The 24,703-nt window shown below is 41.6% G+C and overlaps 2 protein-coding genes across 5 annotated transcripts in view; both read right to left on the reverse strand.

The window, feature by feature from the left end:
* LOC311137455 (copine-8-like) overlaps positions 1-16,828 on the reverse strand; it is a gene marked incomplete at both ends in the record, with an annotated part of 78,692 nt that extends 61,864 nt beyond the window's left edge. For 3 of the 4 annotated variants that reach the window (XM_084171971.1, XM_084171970.1, XM_084171969.1), the window contains one exon: positions 16,734-16,810. In XM_084171971.1, the coding sequence (XP_084028097.1) occupies positions 16,734-16,810 (77 nt within the window). Of the gene's footprint in view, positions 1-16,733 lie in introns of all 4 variants that reach the window. The other variant, XM_084171968.1, reaches the window with a different exon arrangement.
* A 5,981-nt stretch (positions 16,829-22,809) lies between these two features.
* Positions 22,810-24,703, reverse strand: part of LOC311137454 (kinesin-like protein KIF21A) — a 62,651-nt gene continuing 60,757 nt past the window's right edge. The window contains exon 34 of the mRNA XM_084171967.1: positions 22,810-24,669. Within this exon, the coding sequence (XP_084028093.1) occupies positions 24,576-24,669 (94 nt within the window). The 3' untranslated portion in view covers positions 22,810-24,575. The remainder of the gene's footprint in view (positions 24,670-24,703) is intronic.

Genomic DNA, 24,703 nt, shown 5'->3' on the forward strand with positions numbered 1-24,703 from the left:
ACACGTCGATCCAGAGCATCCCAAATATGCTCAATGGGTGACATGTCTGGTGCAGGCCATGGAAGAACTGGGACATTTTCAGCTTCCAGGAATTGTGTACAGTTCCTAGTGACATGTGGTAGTGCATTGTTATGCTGAAACATGAGGTGATCGTGGCGGATGAATGGCACGACAATGGGCATCAGGATCTTGTCACGGTATCTCTGTGCATTTAAATTACCAACGATAAAATGCAATTGTGTTCATTGTCCATAGCTTATGCTTGCCCATACCATAACCCCACCACCACCATGGGGCACTCGCCCAAACAATGCCATACACGTGGACGTACTGCCAAATTCTTGAAAATGCCGTAGGAGGTGGCTTATGGTTGAGAAATGAACATTCAATTCTCTGGCAACAGCTCTGGTGGACATTCCTGCAGTAGGCATGACAATTGCACGCTCCCTCAAAACTTTAGACATCTGTGGCATTGTGTTGTGTGACAAAACTACATATTTTAGATTGGCCTTTTATTGTCCCCAGCACAAGGTGCACGTGTGTAATGATAATGCTGTTTACTCAGCTTCTGTATATGCCACACCTGTCAGGTGGATGAATTATCTTGGCAAATTTGTGCACAAAATTGGAGAAAAATAAGTTTTTTCTGTGTATGGAACATTTATGGGATCTTTTATTTCAGCTCATGAAACCAACACTTTACATGATGCGTTTATACCAGTCAAAAGTTAGGACACACCTACTCATTAAAGGGTTTTTCTTTATTTTTACTATTTTCTACATTGTAGAACAATAGCGAAGACATCAAAACTATGACACAACACATATGGAATCATGTAGTAACCAAAAAAGTGTTAAACAAGTCCAAATATATTTTATATTTGAGATTCTTCAAAGTAGCCACCCTTTGCCTTGATGACAGCTTTGCACACTCTTGACATTCACTCAACCAGCGTTATGAGGTAGTCACCTGGAATGGATTTCAATTAACAGGTGTGCCTTCTTAAAAGTTCATTTGTGGAATTTATTTCCTTCTTAATGCGTTTGAGACAATCAGTTGTGTTGTGACAAGGTAGGGGTGGTATACAGAAGATAGCCCTATTTGGTAAAAGACCAAGTCCATATTATGGCAAGAACAGCTCAAATAAGCAAAGAGAAACGACAGTCCATCATTACTTTAAGACATGAAGGTCAGTCAATACAGTACATTTCAAAAACGTTTAAAGTTTCTTCAAGTGCAGTCGCAAAAAACATCAAGCGCTATGATGAAACTGGCTCTCATGAGGACCGTCACAGGAAAGAAAGACCCAGAATTACCTCTGCTGCAGAGGATAAATTCATTAGAATAACTGCACCTCAGATTGCAGCCCAAATAAATGCTTCACAGAGTTCAAGAAACAGACACATCTCAACATCAACTGTTCAGAGGAGACTGTGAATCAGGCCATCATGGTTGAATTGCTGCAAAGAAACCACTAAAGGACACCAATAAGAAGAAGAGACTTGCTTGGGCCAAGAAACACGAGCAATGGACATTAGACTGGTGGAAATCTGTCCTTTGGTCTGATTAGTCCAAATTTGATATTTTTGGTCCCAACCGCCGTGTCTTTGTGAGACGCAGAGTAGGTGAACGGATGATCTCTGAATGTATGGTTCCCACCGTGAAGCAAGGTGGAGGAGGTGTGATGGTGCTTTGCTGGTGACACTGTCTGTGATTTCTTTAGAATTCAAGGCACACTTAACCAGCATGGCTACCACAGCATTCTGCAGCGATACGCCATCCCATCTGGTTAGGGCTTAGTGGGACAATAATTTGTTTTTCAACAGGACAATGACCCAACACACCTCCAGGCTGTGTAAGGGCAATTTTACCAAGAAGGAGAGTGATGGAGTGCTGCAATCAGATGACCTGGCCTCCACAATCCCCCAAACTCAACCCAATTGAGATGGTTTGGGATGAGTCGGACCGCAGAGTGAAGGGAAAGCAGCCAACAAGTGCTCAGCATATGTGGGAACTCCTTCAAAACTGTAAAGCATTCCATGTGAAGCTGGTTAAGAGAATGCCAAGAGTGTGCAAAGCTGTCAAGGCAAAGGAGACAAAAATATGTTTTGATTTTAAAACTTTTTTGGTTACTACATGATTCCATGTGTTATTTTATAGTTTTGATGTCTTCACTACTTTTCTATAAGGTAGAAAATAGTAAAAATAAAGAAAAACCCTTGAATGAAGTGTCCAAACTTTTGACTGGTACTCTATATATACAGTGGGGAGAACAAGTATTTGATACACTGCCGATTTTGAAGGTTTTCCTACTTACAAAGCATGTAGTGGTCTGTAATTTTTATCATAGGTACACTTCAACTGTGAGAGACGGAATCTAAAACAAAATGTTTAAGTAATTAAATTGCATTTTATTGCATGACATAAGTATTTGATCACCTACCAACCAGTAAGAATTCCGGCTCTCACAGACCTGTTCGTTTTTCTTTAAGAAGCCCTCCTGTTCTCCACTCATTACCTGTATTAACTGCACCTGTTTGAACTCGTTACCTGTATAAAAGACACCTGTCCACACACTCAATCAAACAGACTCCAACCTCTCCACAATAGCCAAGATCAGAGAGCTGTGTAAGGACATCAGGGATAAAATTGTAGACCTGCACAAGGCTGGGATGGGCTACATGACAATAGGCAAGCAGCTTGGTGAGAAGGCAACAACTGTTGGCGCAATTAGAAGGTGAGGGATCAGCCCAGAACTACACGGCAGGACCTGATCAATGACCTGAAGAGAGCTGGGACCACAGTCTCAAAGAAAACCATTAGTAACATACTACGCCATCATGGATTAAAATCCTGCAGCGCACGCAAGGTCCCCCTGCTCAAGCCAGCGCATGTCCAGGCCCATCTGAAGTTTGCCAATGACCATCTGGATGATCCAGAAGAGGAATGGGAGAAGGTCATGTGGTCTGATGAGACAAAAATTGAGCTTTTTGGTCTAAACTCCACTTGCCGTGTATGGAGGAAGAAGAAGGATGAGTACAACCCCAAGAACACCATCCCAACCGTAAAGCATGGAGGTGGAAAAATCATTCTTTGGGGATGCTTTTCTGCAAAGGGGACAGGACGACTGCACCATATTGAGGGGAGGATGGATGGGGCCATGTATCGCGAGATCTTGGCCAACAACCTCCTTCCCTCAGTAAGAGCATTGAAGATGGGTCGTGGCTGGGTCTTCCAGCATGACAATGACCCGAAACACATAGCCAGGGCAACTAAGGAGGGGCTCCGTAAGAAGCATCTCAAGGTCCTGGAGTGGCCTAGCCAGTCTCCAGACCTGAACCCAATAGAACATCTTTGGAGGGAGCTGAAAGTCCGTATTGCCCAGCGACAGCCCCGAAACCTGAAGGATCTGGAGAAGGTCTGTATGGAGGAGTGGGCCAAAATCCCTGCTGCAGTGTGTGCAAACCTGGTCAAGACCTACAGGAAACGTATGATCTCTGTAATTGCAAACAAAGGTTTCTGTACCAAATATTAAGTTCTGCTTTTCTGATGTATCAAATACTTATGTCATGCAATAAAATGTAAATTAATTACTTAAAAATTATACAATGTGATTTTCTGGATTCGGTCTCTCACAGTTGAAGTGTACCTATGATAGAAATTACAGACCTCCACATGCTTTGTAAGTAGGAAAACCTGCAAAATCGGCAGTGTATCAAATACTCTATTCTCCCCACTGTGTATATATATATATATATATATATATATATATATATATATACACACACTTTTGAATGAAACTTACGGTTTTGGTGGAAAATACCCAGTTACCCGGGAGAAAAGTGATTTATTCTCGGGATGGAACATTTGTAAAATACCAGGAAAATATTAAACCCTATTCTGAATGGAGCAGAGCAGATATTGCCTGTTATAACTATGGCTGAGGGATTGGCATATAGTATTTTAATCATATTAATGAAATTAGAGCCAATTCCAATATGTTCCAAGACAGACCATCCTAGTCTAGCAAAAGCTTTTTCTGCAGTAAGAGATAAAACAGCCCAAAGAGCTGTTGTTTCTGATGAAGCATTTAAGATACGTAATAGTCGATGGAGGTTATCCTAGGATAAACGTTTTTTAACAAATATACTTAAGGTAAGTCTCGAGACGGGACAACAACCTTTTGGAAAACAGTTTAATATTTGTGTTTATCAAAGATAGAGGGCGATAGTGAGAACACTGGGTGGCAATTTTCTTTTCAGTGTACAAGTGGATAAATCTGAGCTGGCCTGTGCCACTTCTTATGAAAACTTTCTTAAGAAAGAATCAAAGCTCTTTTCATCTGAAAGACCCTGAAGCCCCAAGCCTCTTGAGCACATACAGTGCCTTCAGAAAGTATTCACACGTCTTGACTTTTCTCACATTTTGTTGTGTTACAACCTGAATTTAAAATTAAATAAAATTGAGATGTTGTCATCACTGGCTTACACACAATACCCCATAATGTCAAAGTGGAATGATGTTTTTCTACATTTTTACAAATTATTTGAAAATAAAAAGCTGAAATGTCTTGAGTCAATAAGTATTCAACCCCTTTGTTATGGCAAGCTTAAATAAATGCAGGAGTAGAAATTTCCATAACAAGTCACATAATAAGTTGCAAGGACTCACTCTGTGTGCAATAATAGTATTTAACATGATTTTTGAATGACTACCTCATCTCTGTATCCCACACATACAATTATATGTAAGGTCCCGCAGTCGAGCAGTGAATTTCAAACACAGATTTAACCACAAAGACCAGGGATGTTTTCCAATGCCTCGCAAATGAGGGCACCCACGGCCGGCCCGCTCATTAGGCAGCCGCCTATGGCAGCAGATTGACGAGGGCGGCATTTTCTGAGCTAAACTGACCAAGACGCACCTCCAACAACACATAAAACCTCACATTTTTCTGCCCAAAAACAATGACAATTTCTCTCAACCAGTGGCATTTGGGCATTTTAGAAGTAATAGCCTGTTATGATGAGTTTCTCTGGCATCAGGTAATTCATGACAAAGTTGGGTAGCTGATATTCAGAGCTTAAATAGGCAAATTGATTAGTCACAGGAATCAGGACTAATAAAGCCAATGCGACGACCTGTTTTACGAACGGTGGGCCTACAACATGGAGGGACATTCATAAAATTCCATTGGGGGCCGACATTAATATGCCATTTAGCAGACGCTTTTATCCAAAGCGACTTACAGTCACGCGTGCATACATTTTTTGTGTATGGGTGGTCCCGGGGATCGAACCCACTACCTTGGCGTTACAAGCGCCGTGCTCTACCAGCTGAGCTACAGAGGACCATTGGTAGGCTACACCCCAGTAAGCACGAGCTGATGTCTTTCAGATATCTTTTTTTGGTGTTTTACAAACGGTAGGCTTACCACATAGTTGGGCATTCATAAAATTCAATTTCAGGCAACACTGTAGGCTACACCTCAGTAAGCACGGGCTGACGCCTTTTGGACATCTTTTTTTGGTGCAGTCTGGACCGGCCTTGATTTCCACATCCACGGATATTAGTTTTTGGTCCGGTCCGGACCTAATCTGAACCAATCATGTACGTCTATGTCTGGTTCAGATTTTATCTGGTCTGGACCAGCCTTGATTTGGCCCAAACATAGACGTCTATAAATTACTTATTTTTTAACTTTCATTCAGAACCAAAAATGAGCCTGATTTCAACATCCGGAAAATACGTATTTCCAGCATCCGGACTAAAACAGCTACAGACTTTAATGGATGTGATAGGAGAAAACTGAAGATGGATCAACAACATTGTAATTAATCCACAATACTAACCGAATTGACAGAGTGAAAAGAAGGAAGCCTGTACGGAATACAAATATTCAAAAACGTGCATCCTGTTTGCAACAAGGCAAAGAAATGGAATGGAGCTAAGCACAGGCAAAATCCTTGAGGAAAACCTGGTTCAGTCTGCTTTTCACCAGACACTGGGAGATTAATTCACCTTTCAGAAGGACAATAATCTAAAACACAGGCCAAATTTACACAAATTGCTTACCAAGAAGACAGTGAATGTTCCTGTGTAGCTGTGTTACAATTTTTACCTAAATCTGCTTGAAAATATATGGCAAGGCTTCAAAATGGTTGCCTAGCAATGATCAATAACCAAATTGACAGACCTTGAAGAATTTTTTAAATAATAATGTGCAAATATTGTACAATCCAGGTGTGCACAGCTCTTAGAGACTTACCCAGAAAGTCTCACAGCTGTAATCACCACCAAAGGTGAATCTAACATGTATTAACATGAATACTTAAGTAAATTAGATATCTGTATTTCATTCTCAATAAATTTGAAAAAATGTCTAAAAACATGTTTTCATTGTCATTATGGGGTATTGTGTAGATGGGTGAGATCTAAAAAAAAGATGTAATCCATTTTTAATTCAGGCTGTAACACAACAATATGTGGAATAAGTCAAGGGGTATAAATACTTTCTGAAGGCACTGTACACCAAGCTCTCACTGTCTCGCTGCAGAATTAGAAGTTTCTCCATGTTTCTCCAAATGTACAATTTTGAAGCTGCTCCAAACGTCAGTGTTTTTGACACCCTGCTGCTCTATATTGAACCATTTCTCAAATGTCCAAGTTAAGGGTTAAGTTTAGGCACTCATTCCGAATGGTTAAGATAAGGGTTAAGGTTTAGGATAGGGTTAAAACATTAAGTTTAGGCCATGGCCGGCATTATGGGCGGGCCTTGGGGGCCTGGCCCGCCCTACCGTACCTCCTTGCCCGTCCAAATAAAATATTGAAATATTGGTCATTTATTTGACGAGACACGAGCCAACAGCAAGACATATCAATCTCAGTTAAAGCATCCGAGCGAGCGAAACAGCGCCCCTCTTTCTAAGTACAGTGAGGGAAAAAAGTATTTGATCCCCTGCTGATTTTGTACGTTTGCCCACTGACAAAGAAATGATTAGTCTATAATTGTAATGGTAGGTTTACTTGAACAGTGAGGGACAGAATAACAACAAAAAAATCCAGAAAAACACATGTTATAAATGGATTTGCATTTTAATCAGGGAAATAAGTATTTTACCCCCTCTCAATCAGAAAGATTTCTGGCTCTCAGGTGTCTTTTATACAGGTAACGAGCTGAGATTGGACTCCAAAGTGGCGCAGTGGTCTAAGGCTAGCTGTGCCACTAGAGATCCTGGTTCGAATCCAGGCTCTGTCGTAGCCGGCCGCGACCGGGAGACCCATGGGGCGGCGCAAAATTGGCCCAGCGTCGTCCAGGGTAAGGGAGGGAATGGCCGGCAGGGATGTAGCTCAGTTGGTAGAGCATGGCGTTTGCAACGCCAGGGTTGTGGGTTCGATTCCCACGGAGGGCCAGTATGATAAATATAAAATAATGTATGCACTAACTGTAAGTCGCTCTGGATAAGAGCGTCTGCTAAATGACTAAAATGTAATGTAATTAGGAGCTCCTATTCTCAGTTTGTTACCTGTATAAAAGACACCTGTCCACAGAAGCAATCAATCAGATTCCAAACTCTCCACCATGGCCAAGACCAAAGAGCTCTCCAAGGATGTCAGGGAAAAGATTGTAGACCTACACAAGGCTGGAATGGGCTACAAGACCATCGCCAAGCAGCTTGGGGAGCAGGTGACAACAGTTGGTGCGATTATTCGCAAATGGAAGAAACACAAAATAACTGTCAATCTCCCTCGGCCTGGGGCTCCATGCAAGATCTTACCTCGTGGAGTTGCAATGATCATGAGAACGGTGAGGAATCAGCCAAGAACTACACGGGAGGATCTTGTCAATGATCTCAAGGCAGCTGGGACCATAGTCACCAAGAAAACAATTGGTAACACACTACGCCGTGAAGGACTGAAATCCTGCAGCGCCCGCAAGGTCCCCCTACTCAAGAAAGCACATATACAGACCCGTCTGAAGTTTGCCAATGAACATCTGAATGATTCAGAGGAGAACTGGGTGAAAGTGTTGTGGTCAGATGAGACCAAAATCGAGATCTTTGGCATCAACTCAACTCGCCGTGTTTGGAGGAGGACGAATGCCATCCCCACCGTCAAACATGGAGGTGGAAACATTATACTTTGGGGGTGTTTTTCTGCTAAGGGGACAGGACAACTTCACTGCATCAAAGGGACGATGGACGGGGCCATGTACTGTAAAATCTTGGGTGAGAACCTCCTTCCCTCAGCCAGGGCATTGAAAATGGGTCGTGGATGGCTATTCCAGCATGACAATGACCCAAAACACACGGCCAAGGCAACAAAGAAGTGGCTCGAGAAGAAGCACATTAAGGTCCTGGAGTGGCCTAGCCAGTCTCCAGACCTTAATCCTACAGAAATCTGTGGAGGGAGCTGCAGGTTCGAGCTGCCAAACGTCAGCCTCAAAACCTTTAATGACTTGGAGAAGATCTGCAAAGAGGAGTGGAACAAAATCCCTCCTGAGATGTGTGCAAACCTGGTGGCCAACTACAAGAAACGTCTGACCTCTGTGATTGCCAACAAGGGTTTTGCCACCAAGTACTAAGTCATGTTTTGCAGAGGGGTCAAATACTTATTTCCCTCATTAAAATGCAAATCAATTTATAACATTTTTGACATGCGTTTTTCTGGATTTTGTTGTTGTTATTCTATCTCTCACTGTTCAAATAAACCTACCATTAAAATTATAGACTGATCATGTCTTTGTCAGTGGGCAAACGTACAAAATCAGCAGGGGATCAAATACTTTTTGAGACACTTAACATAGAGATCCAGTTAGTTTTAGAATGGGTAATTAGCAATAGGCTGTTGCTAAATATCTCAAAAACTAAAAGCATAATTTTTGGGACAAATCGCTCGCTTAATTCTAAACCTCGTTTAGATCCATTATTGAATAATGTGGCTATTGAGCAAGTTGAGGAGACTAAACTTCTGGGTGTAACCCTAGATAGCAAGCTGTCATGGTCAAAACATAGACTCAATGGTTGCTAAAATAGGAAGAGGTCTGTCCATGACAGGGTCTTGCTTCTTGACATCTCAGTCGACCAGACAGGTCCTACAGGCCCTAGTTTTGTCGCACCTGGACTACTGGCCAGCTGTGTGGTCATGTGCAGCAAAGAAGGACATAGGTAAATTGCAGTTGGTCCAGAACAAAGCAGCATGTATTACACTTAGATGTACATGGAGGGAAAGAGTCAGTAACATGCATGTCAGTCTCTCATGGCTCAAAGTTGAGGCGAGATTGACTGCATCCCTATTGGTCTTTGTGCGAAGTATTGGTGTGTTGAAGGTACCGAACTGTCTGTTCAAGCAGTTGGCACACAGTTCGGACACTCATCAGTACAACCCAAGACATGCAACCAGAGGTTTCTTCACAGTCCCCACATCCAGAACAGAGGCTGGGAAACGCACAGTATTAAATAGAGCTATGACTACATCGAACTTTGCCACCCCAGGTAACTCAAGTTAGCAATAAAACCAGTTTCAAAAAACAGATAAAAGAACGCATACAGTACAATACAGTAATAGAGTCCACACGCAAAAAGATTAGCTTACTGGAGCTTTTTTCATTTACTTACCCAGGAGAGCATAGCTACATCTATGGGCTTTTATGTTTTTCTGTCGTGGGTAATGTGTGGTAGCCTCTCATAGTTTATGTATTGGTAAAAAATAAATAAAATAAGAAGATAATGATAATTTGGCCTTTTTTGGGCTTGGGCTCATAAAATGTATTTAATGTAAGGATTATAACATGTATTTGATGTATGGCTCATCAGGCTCAGGTAGCATCAGACTTTAATTTTCATGCTGATCAAAGCTCTAATCAAATCCAGACATACTGTATGCTTTAGAATGACACTTACGGTTTGGGGAGAAAAGTGATTATTCTCAGAATGGAACATTTGTAAAATACACAGAAAATATTCAACCCTAATCTATATCTTATTCTTTAGATGTTTGGGGCTGCTGGTGAACCATGATGTGCAGGCATAATCAAAGTAACACACGACTGGCGCACTTGCCAAAGAAAATTTGGCGCCCGACAACGTGACCTGGAAGAAATTTACCGGACATCCAATATGCATTCAGATCTGACTTGGCGCAGCCAGCGCGATCAATAAACGAGGGATATTGGCCAAATGAGCCTATAACAAATTACAAAAACACTATTCCTTGTGTTTCAATGTGTAGCATATGCAAAGCTTTACAGCCTATTTGTTTTGTTTTTTAGGCTACTTTCCTAAAACAATGATTGTCCACCTCACTGTTCAGCTGTCAGAGATTTGAGCACTAAATGCATCAGGCCATTGCATGTATAGGCCTTTAGGCTTAGGTGTCCACTGTATGATAATAATATAAAAAATATATATGTGTGTATATACACTACCAGTCATAAGTTTGGACCCACCTACTCATTCAAGGTTTTTTTTTTTTTTTACATTGTAGAATAATAGTGAAGACATCAAAACTATGAAATAACACAAATGGAATCATGTAATAACCAAAAAAGTGTTAAACAAATCAACATCTACCAATTTGTAAGTCGCTCTGGATAAGAGCGTCTGCTAAATGACGTAAATGTAAAATGTAAACATCTATTTCATATTTGAGAATAGCCACCCTTTGCCTTGATGACAGCTTTGCACACTCTTGGCATTCTCTCAACCAGATTCATGAGGTAGTCACCTGGAATGCATTTCAATTAATAGGTGTGCCTTCTTAAAAGTTAATTTGTGGAATGTATTTCCTTCTTAATGCGTTTGAGCCAATCAGTTGTGTTGTGACAAGGTATACAGAAGATAGCCCGCCGTGGCTTTGTGAGACGCGGTGTGGGTGAACAGATGATCTCTGCATGTGTTTTTCCCACCGTAAAGCATGGAGGAGGAGGTGTTATGGTGTGGGGATGCTTTGCTGGTGACACTGTGTGATTTATTTAGAATTCAAGGCACACTTAACCAACATGGCTACCGCAGCGTTCTGCAGCGATACACCATCCCATCTGGTTTGGGCTTAGTGGGACTATCATTTGTTTTTCAACAGGACAATGACCTAACACACCTCCAGGCTGTGTAAGAGCTATTATACCATGAAGGAGAGTGATTAAGTGCTGCATCAGATCCCCCGACCTCAACCCAATTGAGATGGTTTGGGATGAGTTGGACGGCAGAGTGAAGGAAAAGCAGCCAACAAGTGCTCATCATATGTGGGACTGTTGGAAAAGCATTCCAGGTGAAGCTGGTTGAGAAAATGCCAAGAGTGCGCAAAGCTGTTATCAAGGCAAACTGTGGTTATTTGAAGAATCTCAAATATAAAATATATTTTGATTTGTTTAACACTTTTTTGGTTACCACATGATTCCATATGTGTTATTTCATAGTTTTGATGTCTTCGCTATTATTCTACAATGTAAAAAATAGTACAAATAAAGAAACACCCTTGAATGAGTAGGTGTCCAAACTTTTGACTGGTACTGTATATGTATTTAATAAATCTTAGAATAAGGCTGTAATGTAACAAAATGTGGGAAAAGTGAAGGTGTCTGAATACTTTCCGAAGGCACTGTGTATATAAAAAAATAAGGAAGAGAAGCTTAGGCCTATCCCGAGAGATAGAGAGAGAAAGAAATGTATGTCGCCGGCATATCTCTATGCAGATGGCTACTGCGTCTGCTATACAGACAGACTTGCAGAAGGAGGTTAATTTGTTAATTTCTAATCCTAATATTTTGTATAAAGATAAGCATTATATTGCTAGATTATAGGAGTAACTGGTAGACCTGAAACATCCTTCCTCACCTCAAGTTCAACTGTTGGAGTCAGTTGGAGAGCTGGTGCGCACTGCCTTCATATCATAGGCCTGCAGTAGCTAAAGCTTAATAATAGCCACACCACACCATCACAAAAGCTTTAAACTTTATTAGGACAATATCAAAAGTAAATCAAGCAATTGTTTATAGGGACTATAGGAGCAGGCTATTATATTGCAGCAAACACAGCATTACAGTTGGAACATAATTGGCCAAAGAAAACAGAATGAAATATGGTTTAAACCCTCACAAATGTTCTGAACAGGCTATATTGCAGCAATTACCAACAAAGGTAAGTGCCTACCCTACCCAACAAATGACAGAAATAGGCTAATGTTACTTATTTTACAACTTATAACCCATCTTAAACTAAATATGGAGCACACAATTAAAAAGACAGATTGAATATAATTTAGCCAATGAAAATGTCTCAACAGAATTAAACAAAACAGGTTTTGCATATTAAACAAACTGGTTTCATTTAATAGGCAATACACAATAATAAAACAAATGATTATAAATACATGTATGTTCCCAAATTGCATCCTACTTGAATAGGGAGTTGCACAGTAGCCTGCATTTGGCCATGCCAACGTTCTTCTCATCTTCCACTACAATATGAAAACATTAAAATTCCCCTTGTAGGCTTTTCACTACAGGCATTCTATTTTTCCTCTATTTTTTGTTTTACTTCAATGAAAAAAGCCTCCATCTTCACAATCAACAGTGGCCATGGCTCCTCTCTCGCTCGCTCTTTCCTAAGCAAAGCAGCAGGCTCACGTGCATGCAAAGCATAAGAGAATGGTGCTGAAATGCGAATTTGGGGTGTAGGCTGTGACAGATAGTGGGTGTTTCTCAAAATGCATTCTACCGTGCTCTGAGCATGCAAATTGGAGCATGGGAGGGTCAGAGTATGAGTTCAAATCAAAGTATGCGAAAAGGAGCACGGAGGGCACTTCTCGAATGCGTATTCCATTTGTACATATTTTGAAGCATGCATCGATGCAAGCTTCAACGGAAGGTATGCAAAGAAATATGACGCAACCACGGAAATAAATATCTTGAAACCATTATTTGAGCTGAAGCCAGAGAAAATACACACCGACTTCAGAATGAAACGTTGCCTATTCACACCTCATATGTTGCCTGACCAGGGGCGCAACATTCACTGGGGATGGGGGGTGGGACATGTCCCCCCCACATTCTGAAATTTCATTTTTGTCCCCCTCAGTTTTATAATTGGAATGTGATTCAAAACGAGGCAACGGTGTGCTTTAGAACCATGCGGACGCCTCCGAGCGGTCGGGTAGGCTGTTTGGAGTGTTTATCCGACTGGATTTATAAAATATATATAATTATGTCCCCCCCACTTCTAAAACCAAAGTTGCACCCCTGTGCCTGACTACAATATTTCATCTTGATACTTTGATAAATACATGCTGTGTTAATTTTGGCGTGTTTACCTGCCTACGTACCGTAGATCGCACGCCCATAATAAGTCAATAAGGCTAACTGGATAGCTACTACATTTACATTTACATTTTAGTCATTTAGCAGACGCTCTTATCCAGAGTGACTTACAGTTAGTGAGTGCATACATTTTTTTTTTTTGTACTGTTATCTAGCCCGATAGCCACAAATAATTGTTAGCTAGCTACCCACAAATAATTTACATCTAGGTCATTTTTGCCTGTTAAACTATCTGGTTAGCTACATTATTACGATTCACATATAGCTAGCGGATAGTTATGAAGTAAAACAGTTGCTTTGTGTATATCTTGTTTAATCTCTATTGCCATTGTTGTCCTGGCTGGAAGATGGTTCAGTGAATGGGTATGTCCATAGTAAGTCAATAGGGCTGACTGGCTAGCTAGCTACCCACGAAGAATTGGTAGCTACCCATTAAAAATTTACATCTACTTTGCATAACATTAGTTTTATGTCATTTTTGCCTGTTTAACTAGCTGGCTAGCTAGATATTTACGATTCACATATCTAGCTGATAATTATGAAGTAAAACGTTTACTTTGTGTATATCTTGTTTCGTCTATTGTTGCAATTGTCCTGGCTGGAAGAAGGTTCAGTGAATGGGGTGAAGCGTGAGGTAATACAGTAGGGGGAGTGTGAGTGCTTCTCAAATGTAATGTTTTATGCGTTCTCCACACTCTCGTCCTCACAGGAATGTACTCAAGAGAACGTGGTCGGAGAATGCACTCGGAGCATGAGAGTGTGGAGCACAGTGGTATGCATATTGAGAAACACCCAGTCTCTCCTGGACAATTTGGCTTGCTACAATTTTATTTATTGGCTTTTAATTTTTTTATTGGCCAAAAGCTGCAATTAGCCTACCGGCTAAGGGAAACCCTTGTGCATTTTCCCATCAGAGTTGTGTTTCCATCAAATTGACTTATTGCAGAGTCTGTGCGTAATACATAGCACACATAAAAATAACTTGAGGTTAAATTCATATGTACCGAATAAAAAATACAATTTAAATGGGTTTCCATTGCATTTTCAACTCTATGCCTACCGACGGTTATTCTCACAAAAAATGTTGCATAGGTATAGCGAATGTGCCCACTCTGGTATTGGCACATGCGCTCTAGCCAACAGATTGCAGATACAGGTATAGCCTGCACTGTATCTGATTACTTTGGACAAAATACATTATTTTTATTTGCAAATGGCAACCAAGCATCGATCATCATGTCACAAGAATAAGACCCTCTATATTTATTGAAACGAGCATCAACCTCATCACTGTGCACTTTCACCACCCTGTGAAGTTCATCATCATTTATTTCATCTGTAGTCTAATAAACTGCATGCAACTCCATGTCGTGACGTTTTTTATCCGACATGTAAGCTACTTTACTGCATAAAAAGTTTGGATGGAAACCTGGTTAATGTCAAGCCATTTTGAGGATGCTGGAATTATATTTTGGATGAACGTGCGCATGCCTACAGGATTCTTTTAAAGTAGCCTAATCAGATTAAAACATTGTGACTGGTTGTGTTTATGCCACATATGAAAGGTAATGCATTTTAAAAGTTAAATGATTAATATTTAGGCTATATTGAAGCATTAGGTTCTAGGTGCGTGAGGAATAGCCGCACGGATTGGAGAGGAGGCAGAGCATTTTAAGCTTCCCTGAATAACTGGGACTGCCAAGAGCATATGTGGCCACATTATTATAGGACGACTTGGGAGAATGATGATCTGCAACAGACAGTGCATTCAGTATCAGAACGTAAAATACACAGACTGGCCTGCTACTGTGCCTTTCTAGACCTTATTAACTGTCGAGAGTAGACCCACAATGGATCCAAATCGAATGAAACATTCAAATTACAGGGCTTTTGCACTGTTATTCAAATTACATTTTCACTGCAGCCTAGAGTATAATTTTGTACTCACTTGAAAACAATAATGCAATTATTCATTCTATAGTCTAGGTAGGATAACTGTATTGTCCCTAAACAAGATCAATAGGGGAGCTTTCTGAGCTGTGTGTTTCATGTCTTCACTGTTCTTTCATACCCAATGATGCACCTGGCCTGTCCATTACCTATCATTTATTCCCATTTGTTCTTGTCAATTCATATTGAAAATTGATGCAGCTTTGAATGCCTTTATATGTAGTATGATTCCTATTTAGCCTATTGTAGATCTGGCTAAACGATCCACCTACCACTATTGTCACTGTGAATGGTGGATAGAGGGCAGGTTAGACAGCTAGACTTTACTGACCTGTGGTATAGTAAAAGTTACCACATGGAAAAGCGTAGTGCATAAGATAAGTACCAAAACACCTTGATATAGGGGAGGCTCATGCAACCAGATGAGGAAATTTGGCTAGGATGGAATAAATTATATAGCCTAAACCTGCAAAAGAGCGAATGTTAACCAGGAAAAAAAACGCACTATCATCCCCGGTGCCCAACAAAAGACACACAACCCTCCACAAAGAAAAATAAAAGTTTGACAACCCTCCCCTATTTTGGACTATTCCCTCCCAGTAAATTGCGATCTGGCTCTTAATCAAACAAGCTGTAATAGCGGTTATCGGAGACTGAGCATCATTGAAGCAGACAACCTTCAGCGCCACAATCTCAGGTGTGCACCAACTCCGCACTGGGAGAATCCACGTCTCTCTCTGTGTGTGTGTGTGTTAAATTATTTCCACTGTGAGTGTTGTGACTGACTGTGAGACCGACCAGCCGCCGGAGCATCAGCTCTCTCTGGTAGAAGGACCTCCGCGGAGACCCCAGGCTGACAGAGGCGCATGGCTCTTACGCAACTCAGGATCCCGAGCCAGCCAGCTGCTGTTTGCTACTAGAGTTGTAACTGACTGTTAGTCACATCTCTCCGGAGAGATGGTAAAGCATCCATAAATTATCTCTCAGCAGCAGCATGCATTTTCTGGACGGTGGTTTGTTTAGTTAATTAAGTGGAGCCGAGCACAAAAGTAAGCGCGAGCTGTCACGTTAGGAAACACTAATGGCACACACATCGTTCCACCGTCATAAACTTGAATTTAAACATCCCTCAAATGTAGGCTAACCGTGATTGATCCGCCAGTAAAGCAATGGACTATCATGATAATGGTAATATTAAATTCAATAAAAATTTATAGATTAAATGAAATGTTTATTGCCTAATAGATGTCAGTTTTCTGGCCAAATCTCAAAAATAAGGAATCGTTAGTGCGAGAATGCTTGACTGAAATGTGTTGAAAACTTGACTAATTTCAGACTAAACAATTTATATTTAGCAGTTTACCAAACATATCCACCGTTCTCCAGAATCTTAGCCTATACCGCAAGCATTCCGTTACTCAATTGACAACAATGCGAAGGGAATGCTTAAAGTGCCCCTCTACTCACCTACAGGACACCGTGAGCTCAACTTTGGTGGCTGGAATGGCAGCGGTGAATGGGTCAAAGTCTCCAATACACGCCATATTCATAAAGCTACTCATCGTCGAAATCTCCCGTTAAACGGTCCTTCTTCGGTCGCATGAAAGAAAGAAACCATTAAAAACCGTGCGCTGCTTAGGGTCGCTGTTGCATAAGGCTGCGGGAGTGTCGCCCAGCCAGCTGCAAGAAGAGTATCGCCCACAACTGCCCAGCGTCATGTGTAACGGTTAAAAGATTCATCTCATGCTAGTATGCAGAGTTGAGAGCGAGGTATAGACTAGGCTACTGATAGTGCGAGGGCGTGACGCCCGCGAGAAGGGCAGCCTAGACATGTGCAGATCTCAGCTTTGGGAAGTGTTATACAATTACAAAAATAAACAACTAAATAAGATAACACATTATGGTATAGGGCCTAGTCTGTGCTGATGCTTTTAGGGAACCATTGCAATTTGCAAATGCTTTATTGCATAAATTAAGTCTAACCAATTCAGGGATTTGTAGCTAATTAATATGCTAAATCATTGTAATGCCTGTGCTTTGAATATCTATTGAATGACAATACAGTGCAAAATTCAGTGGAGCCTGCTGAGGGGAAGACGGCTCATAATAATGGCTGGAACGGAGCAAATGGAATGGCATCAAAACACATGGAAGCTATGTGTTTGGTGTATTTGATACCATTCCACCTAAAAGCTCCAGCCATTACCACCAACCTCCTGTGGTGCAAATTAATAATAAAAACCTCAAGGAACTAATTTCTGTGACAGTACAAAGGCATAATGGCCCACCTGGTTTTCAATGCACTGGGATGCTAGCGAATTTTAGACCTTTCTAAACGAACCACAATTTTCTCTCAGACATTGGGTGTCCTATGTCCACCTGGTTTCGTCTAAAAATAGTATTTATTAGGTTGATTAAATCATATTGCACGCCAGCACACACAGCTATCCGCTTGCTTGGGTTTAGACAGCGATGACACATGGTAGAGCATGGCGCTTGTAACGCCAGGGTAGTGGGTTCGATCCCCGGGACCACCCATACGTAAAAATGTTTGCACACATGACTGTAAGTCGCTTTGGATAAAAGCGTCTGCTAAATGGCATATTATATATTATTATGAGAGGCTGCTTTTTATACAGGCATGCTTTAATATTTTTTCAACTAATTGGTCTTTTGACCAATCAGATCAGCTTTGAAAAATATCTGATGTAAAAAGTTCTGATTGGTCAAAAGACCAATTAGTGGAAAGAATATCATAATTGGGCTGCCTGTGTAAACGCAGCCAAAGTGATGCAGATGGCGCAAAGAGAGCACCTGAGATATTCCCTCTATTAAGTGACTGATTTCTCTACCAGGTGCAGCGGCCCAGTGAGCTAAAATATGAACAGCTGTGTCAAATTAGATTATATACTGAACACAAATATAAACGCAACATGTAAAGTGTTGGTCCCATGTTTCTTGAGCTGAAATAAAACATCTCAGACATTTTCCATATGTACAAAAAGCCTATTTCTCTCCAATTCTGTGCACACATTTGTTTGAATTCCTGTTAGTGAGCATTTTTCCTTTGCAAAGATAATCTATCCACTTGACAGGTGTGGCTTTTCAAGAAGCTGATTAAACAGCATGATCATTACACAGGTGCACCTTGTACTGGTGACAATAAAAGGCCACTCTAAAAATGTGCAGTTTTGTCACACAACACAATGCCACAGATGTCCCAAGTTTTGAGGGAGCATGCAATTGGCTTGCTGATTGCAGGAATGTCCACCAGAGTTGTTGCCAGATAATTGAATGTTCATTTCTCCACCATAAGCCCCATCCAATGTCGTTTTAGAGAATTTGGCAGTACATCCAACCGGCCTCACAACTGCAGACCACGTGTAACCATGCTAGCCCAGGACCTCCACATCCGGCTTCTTCACCTGCGGGATCGTCTGAGACCAGCCACCTGGACAGCTGATGAAACTGAGGAGTATTTCTGTCTGTAATAAAGCCCTTTTGTGGGGGGAAACGAATTCTGATTGGCTGGGCCTGGCTCCCCAGTGGGTGGGCCTATGCCCTCCCAGGCCCACCCATGGCTGTGCCTCTGCCCAGTCATGTGAAATCCATAGATTAGGGTGCAATTAATTAATTTAAATTGACTGATGTCCTTATATGACCTGTAACTCTGTAGAATCGTTGAAATTGTTGCGTTTATATTTTTGTTGAGTATAGTTTAGGCCCGAATGAGCGTTTTAATCAGGGTGCCCAATAGCTGATTGATTGCCAAAACGTCTTATCTTCAGTTGCAGTTGCTGAAGCCTAGGCTATAGCCAGGGTCTCGATCTATTGTCTCCTGATATGAGACAGAATTAGCCTACTTGAGCAAATCTGGCAATTACAGTGGGGAAAAAAAGTATTTAGTCAGCCACCAATTGTGCAAGTTCTCCCACTTAAAAAGATGAGAGAGGCCTGCAATTTTCATCATAGGTACACGTCAACTATGACAGACAAAATGAGAAGAAATTCCAGAAAATCACATTGTAGGATTTTTAATGCATTTATTTGCAAATTATGGTGGAAAATAAGTATTTGGTCAATAACAAAAGTTTCTCAATACTTTGTTATATACCCTTTGTTGGCAATGACACAGGTCAAACGTTTTCTGTAAGTCTTCACAAGGTTTTCACACACTGTTGCTGGTATTTTGGCCCATTCCTCCATGCAGATCTCCTCTAGAGCAATGATGTTTTGGGGCTGTCGCTGGGCAACACGGACTTTCAACTCCCTCCAAAGATTTTCTATGGGGTTGAGATCTGGAGACTGGCTAGGCCACTCCGGGACCTTGAAATGCTTCTTACGAAGCCACTCCTTCGTTGCCCGGGCGGTGTGTTTGGGATCATTGTCATGCTGAAAGACCCAGACACGTTTCATCTTCAATGCCCTTGCTGATGGAAGGAGGTTTTCACTCAAAATCTCACGATACATGGCCCCATTCATTCTTTCCTTTACACGGATCAGTCGTCCTGGTCCCTTTGCAGAAAAACAGCCCCAAAGCATGATGTTTCCACCCCCATGCTTCACAGTAGGTATGGTGTTCTTTGGATGCAACTCAGCATTCTTTGTCCTCCAAACACAACAAGTTAAGTTTTTACCAAAAAGTTCTATTTTGGTTTCATCTGACCATATGACATTCTCCCAATCCTCTTCTGGATCATCCAAATGCACTCTAGCAAACTTCAGACGAGCCTGGACATGTACTGGCTTAAGCAGGGGGACACGTCTGGCACTGCAGGATTTGAGTCCCTGGCGGCGTAGTGTGTTACTGATGGTAGGCTTTGTTACTTTGGTCCCAGCTCTCTGCAGGTCATTCACTAGGTCCCCCTGTGTGGTTCTGGGATTTTTGCTCACCGTTCTTGTGATCATTTTGACCCCACGGGGTGAGATCTTGCGTGGAGCCCCAGATCAAGGGAGATTATCAGTGGTCTTGTATGTCTTCCATTTCCTAATAATTGCTCCCACAGTTGATTTCTTCAAACCAAGCTGCTTACCTATTGCAGATTCAGTTTTCCCAGCCTGGTGCAGGTCTACAATTTTGTTTCTGGTGTCCTTTGACAGCTCTTTGGTCTTGGCCATAGTGGAGTTTGGAGTGTGACTGTTTGAGGTTGTGGACAGGTGTCTTTTATACTGATAACAAGTTCAAACAGGTGCCATTAATACAGGTAACGAGTGGAGGACAGAGGAGCCTCTTAAAGAAGAAGTTACAGATCTGTGAGAGCCAGAAATCTTGCTTGTTTGTAGGTGACCAAATACTTATTTTCCACCATAATTTGCAAATAAATTGATTAAAATTCCTACAATGTGATTTTCTGGAATTTTTTTCCTCAATTTGTCTGTCATAGTTGACGTGTACCTATGATGAAAATTACAGGCCTCTCTCATCTTTTTAAGTGGGAGAACTTGCACAATTGGTGGCTGACTAAATACTTTTTTCCCCCACTGTACATTATGACACTATTCAATCACTTTAAAGACACAATCTGGATTTTGTGTTTTAGCAGGGGGACAGAGTGCGATTCATTCCGTGCTTTATACCATGCCATTCAGGGGTCTCACATTTTTTCATGGGACCTATAATTATTTTTTATGGGCCTAATAGTAAAGACATGTAAAAAATATATATATTTTAAATGTATTTATTATTATTTTACCCCTTTTTCTCCCCAATTTCGTGGTATCCAATTGGTAGTTATAGTCTTGTCCCATCGCTGCAACTCCTGTACGGACTCGGGAGAGGCGAAGGTCGAGAGCCGTCCGTCCTCCGAAACACTACGCACTGCTTCTTGACGCAATGCCCGCTTAACCCGGAAGCCAGCCACACCAATGTGTCGGAGGAAACACCGTACACCTGGCGACCGTGTCAGCGTGCACTGCGCCCGGCCCGCCACAGGAGATGCTAGTGCCTGATGGGACAAGAATACCCCTGCCGGCCAAACCCTCCCCTAACCTTGACAACGCTGGGCCAATTGTGCGCACCATGGGTCTCCCGGTCGCGGCCGGCTGCGACAGAGCCTGGACTCGAACCAGGATCTCTAGTGGCACAGCTAGCAATGCGATGCAGTGAAATACATGTAATTTAACGGCAAACAATTAATTTATATTACCTTTTCATTTGGCATGAACACAACCAGCCCATTATGTTTTTATCTTATTGTCAAAACAAATCACTTCAAACAGTAGCCTACCTGAGCATGGTCATCCACTCCAACAAATGGCAGCATCCAAACAGTGCACTGCTGAAATAGGTGCAGCCTACACTAATTGCAGTGCTTGTTGACTTTGTCATGTGCAAAATGCACTATCTTTTGCACAAAAGATTTGTCATTATGAACAGATTATTAAATTGAAAACAATATACACTTTGTCTTGTAACTATTGGTTTTAACATGGATTATTTGTATGATTACAAAACTCCTTGGTCTTCTATAACATAAACATAACCATATTTTTTTTTCTAGCTCAATGGTCAAGACACCTGCACTGATGTGTTCTAGTCTGCAAGACCATGATACAAATTAAACGATATTCTCTGAGATAAAATCCTCCTGAGCAAAACCACAGCTATTAAATAATTGACAGTACAATTTCATGTATTTTCTCTTGCAAAGGGCTTACTACAAACTGATAGTGACAGAACTGGAAATTCTGAGTCCTCTGTTTCACTCTGTAGCTCTAAAATATTCACCATAGACCCTGAAATTGAATTCCATATCACAAATACCATCAGTTATAAACATGTCGAAAACATTAAGGGCCGGTTTCCTAGACACAGCTAAAGCCTATAGTTCTGGAATAAAAAGCATTCTCAATGGAGATTCTCAGGCAAACCAGCAATCATTGATCTAGTCCAGTACGGATTTCTGTTTATTACAACAATAGTTAGTTAGAAAATTGTCTGAGATTTAGTTCTGGAGAACCAGATAAGTTATAAGGGATAAGCTACAAGTAAATAACAGTTTCACTTGGATGTTTGTGCTCCAAAATGTTATTTGCTAGTGCACTGGTCAAAAGTAGTGCACTATATAGGGAATATGTTGCCATTTGGGAGACACCCTTAAGCTCTTCTGTAGTTGTTTTACCTCCTGTTCATGCATGTGTTTTGACCTAGCTGTACAACCATTCATATGCTTTGCTTGTTGATGAATTGGATAAGAGTGTCTGCTAAATGACTAAAATGTAAATGTAATGAATTACAAATTACACTACTGCCATCTAGTGGATACATCTGGTTAGCCTACAGTGTATATTGAAAATGCATATTTTGAAACCTTGCTTCCTTCCTTTGAGTAGGCTTTGCTTTTATTCGTGTAGGTGAATGCTACGAGGTGGAAACCTTGCTTTCACCTATCCAATCAGGTTAGTTGGATCAGTGAATACTACAGCCCCAATCACTGTAGTGCCCTTCTTCATCAGTGCTCTCCCCTCACTCCCCACACTTCTGATCTTCAAATCCCCACCCCTCCCTCAAAAGGAACAGACCCAGGTGACCACACACAGGGTACTTGTTGGTTTCTGACAGATTACATTTATTTCACCAGGCATCTGACATTAGAACTTCTACAGTACAGAGTCAGCCATTTTATGGACTGACATCTACAGCAAAACTCCAGAGGGGAACCCAGGACTAGTTTGAATACATACAGCTTCTTTCAACAGAACAATCAAATAAAATCAGAACAGGGTTGCATCTGAAATGGCACCCTATTCCCTTTATAGTGCATGACTTTTGAACAGCATCCATAGGGTCCTGGTCAAAAATAGTGCACTCTGCAATAGGTGCCATTTTGGATGCAGACCAGGAAACATAACAGGCGGACTCAGGGCCAGGGAGAGGGGCTCTGTTCAAAAGAGATGAGTGCTGTTAGAAACACTGTCTCCTAATTCTGGTCCTTTGTTTCCCTTGTGGAGTGAGATTTGATGATCAACAAAACAAACCTTCAGTTGATTTCTTCGTATAATACTGTTTATATATACATATTGTGTTGGCTGCTGCTCCTACTACTTTAACATTCAATAGTCCCAGCAGACAGCGGATCCAATACATCGTTTGACAGTTAGTTCAGCTCACACCAATCACAAATAAGCCAGTTGAAATGTACTGTAAAACTGACACACAGGATAAACCACCATACACCGGGGTCTTCCCAGACCAGGATTGGGAGAGCTTTACAGTACAGGCACAGATAAAAGGCTCCTCTCTTCCTCACACTTTAGACTCTTATATACAGTATTTACCTACAGTTACCAGGTGTACCTCACCTGGAGTCCAGAACAGAAGCCTTCTATGGGTCAAGGTGAGCAAACAACTTAGCAGCACAGGCATTTGGTTAGGTCATAACTTATTAGAGGGAACAGCATCAAGTGGAGAATCATACATTGCTAAATGACGAGTAGTGGACGAGTGAAGAGAGTCAGTGTTTCCTCAAAGAGACATTGTATTTGCACATAGAGAGTAAGTAAGGACTAGGTGTAAAGACTAAGGAAGCAGAGAGGTGACTGACTTTAGGTGTTTTGCTAGTGGCTACAAGAGTAGTGTTAGTTAATATATCCAGTTCACAGATAAAGTACAAGAGAAGTTTCATGATTTGGTAACCGACGGTAAGCGGGCACTGAATTCAAAGCAAAAGAACATCCAGACTGAGCGACTTAAGGGGGTGTCAGTTCACGTAAAGCCACGTTGATATCAGGTAAGGGACAGCAGGGTTGAGGACAGTGGTTCTGCTTACAATGCAGAAGAAAGGCTTCTCTTCCTTTACTGTGCCACTGGAGAACCAGGTCCGGGTCTTGAAGGCCTGCTACAGAGCCCGGTAGGAGCGCACCCTCTTTACCATCCTCTCATCTCATATCTGCACCACTCTCCTTTAGTAACTCCCCCAGCCTAGAAAAACACTCAATATGTGTGTGTGTGTGTGTGTGTGCGTAAATATGACCCGTGTGGGCTCACTCAATACTTAATATGAGCGGAGACGGAAAGATGTCTACGAAGCAAAAATAGGGTTTATTCTGCACAGGCCAGTGCTACGGCCACACAGGTTAGACTAGATACATTTAGCTAGGGAGACATTTTCTAGGGATGAACCTACAGTACCTTACTCTGGAGAAATACTACAGCTACTTTTACTGAGATATGATTCCATTCTTGCGGGCTTGCACTGTTGTCTTGGTTACAGTATGTGGGGGGTGGTTTCCAAGGTTAGGGGTCAGAGGTCAAAGTGCTAATCAGCAGCATCCCAGGTTAAGGGTCACGGTGGGAGGTCACGGCCATGTTCAGTTACTAGCCACCTCATCAGCTGTGTCCGCCGTCGTGTCTAAGGTGCTGTCGAGTCCGCCCCGGGCACGCCAGATCTTCACTGTTCGATCACTATGAAATTACAGAGCAGAAAAACTGTCACTGC

Source organism: Coregonus lavaretus (assembly GCF_964263955.1).
Source record: "Coregonus lavaretus genome assembly, chromosome: 11".
Lineage (NCBI taxonomy): Eukaryota > Metazoa > Chordata > Actinopteri > Salmoniformes > Salmonidae > Coregonus > Coregonus lavaretus.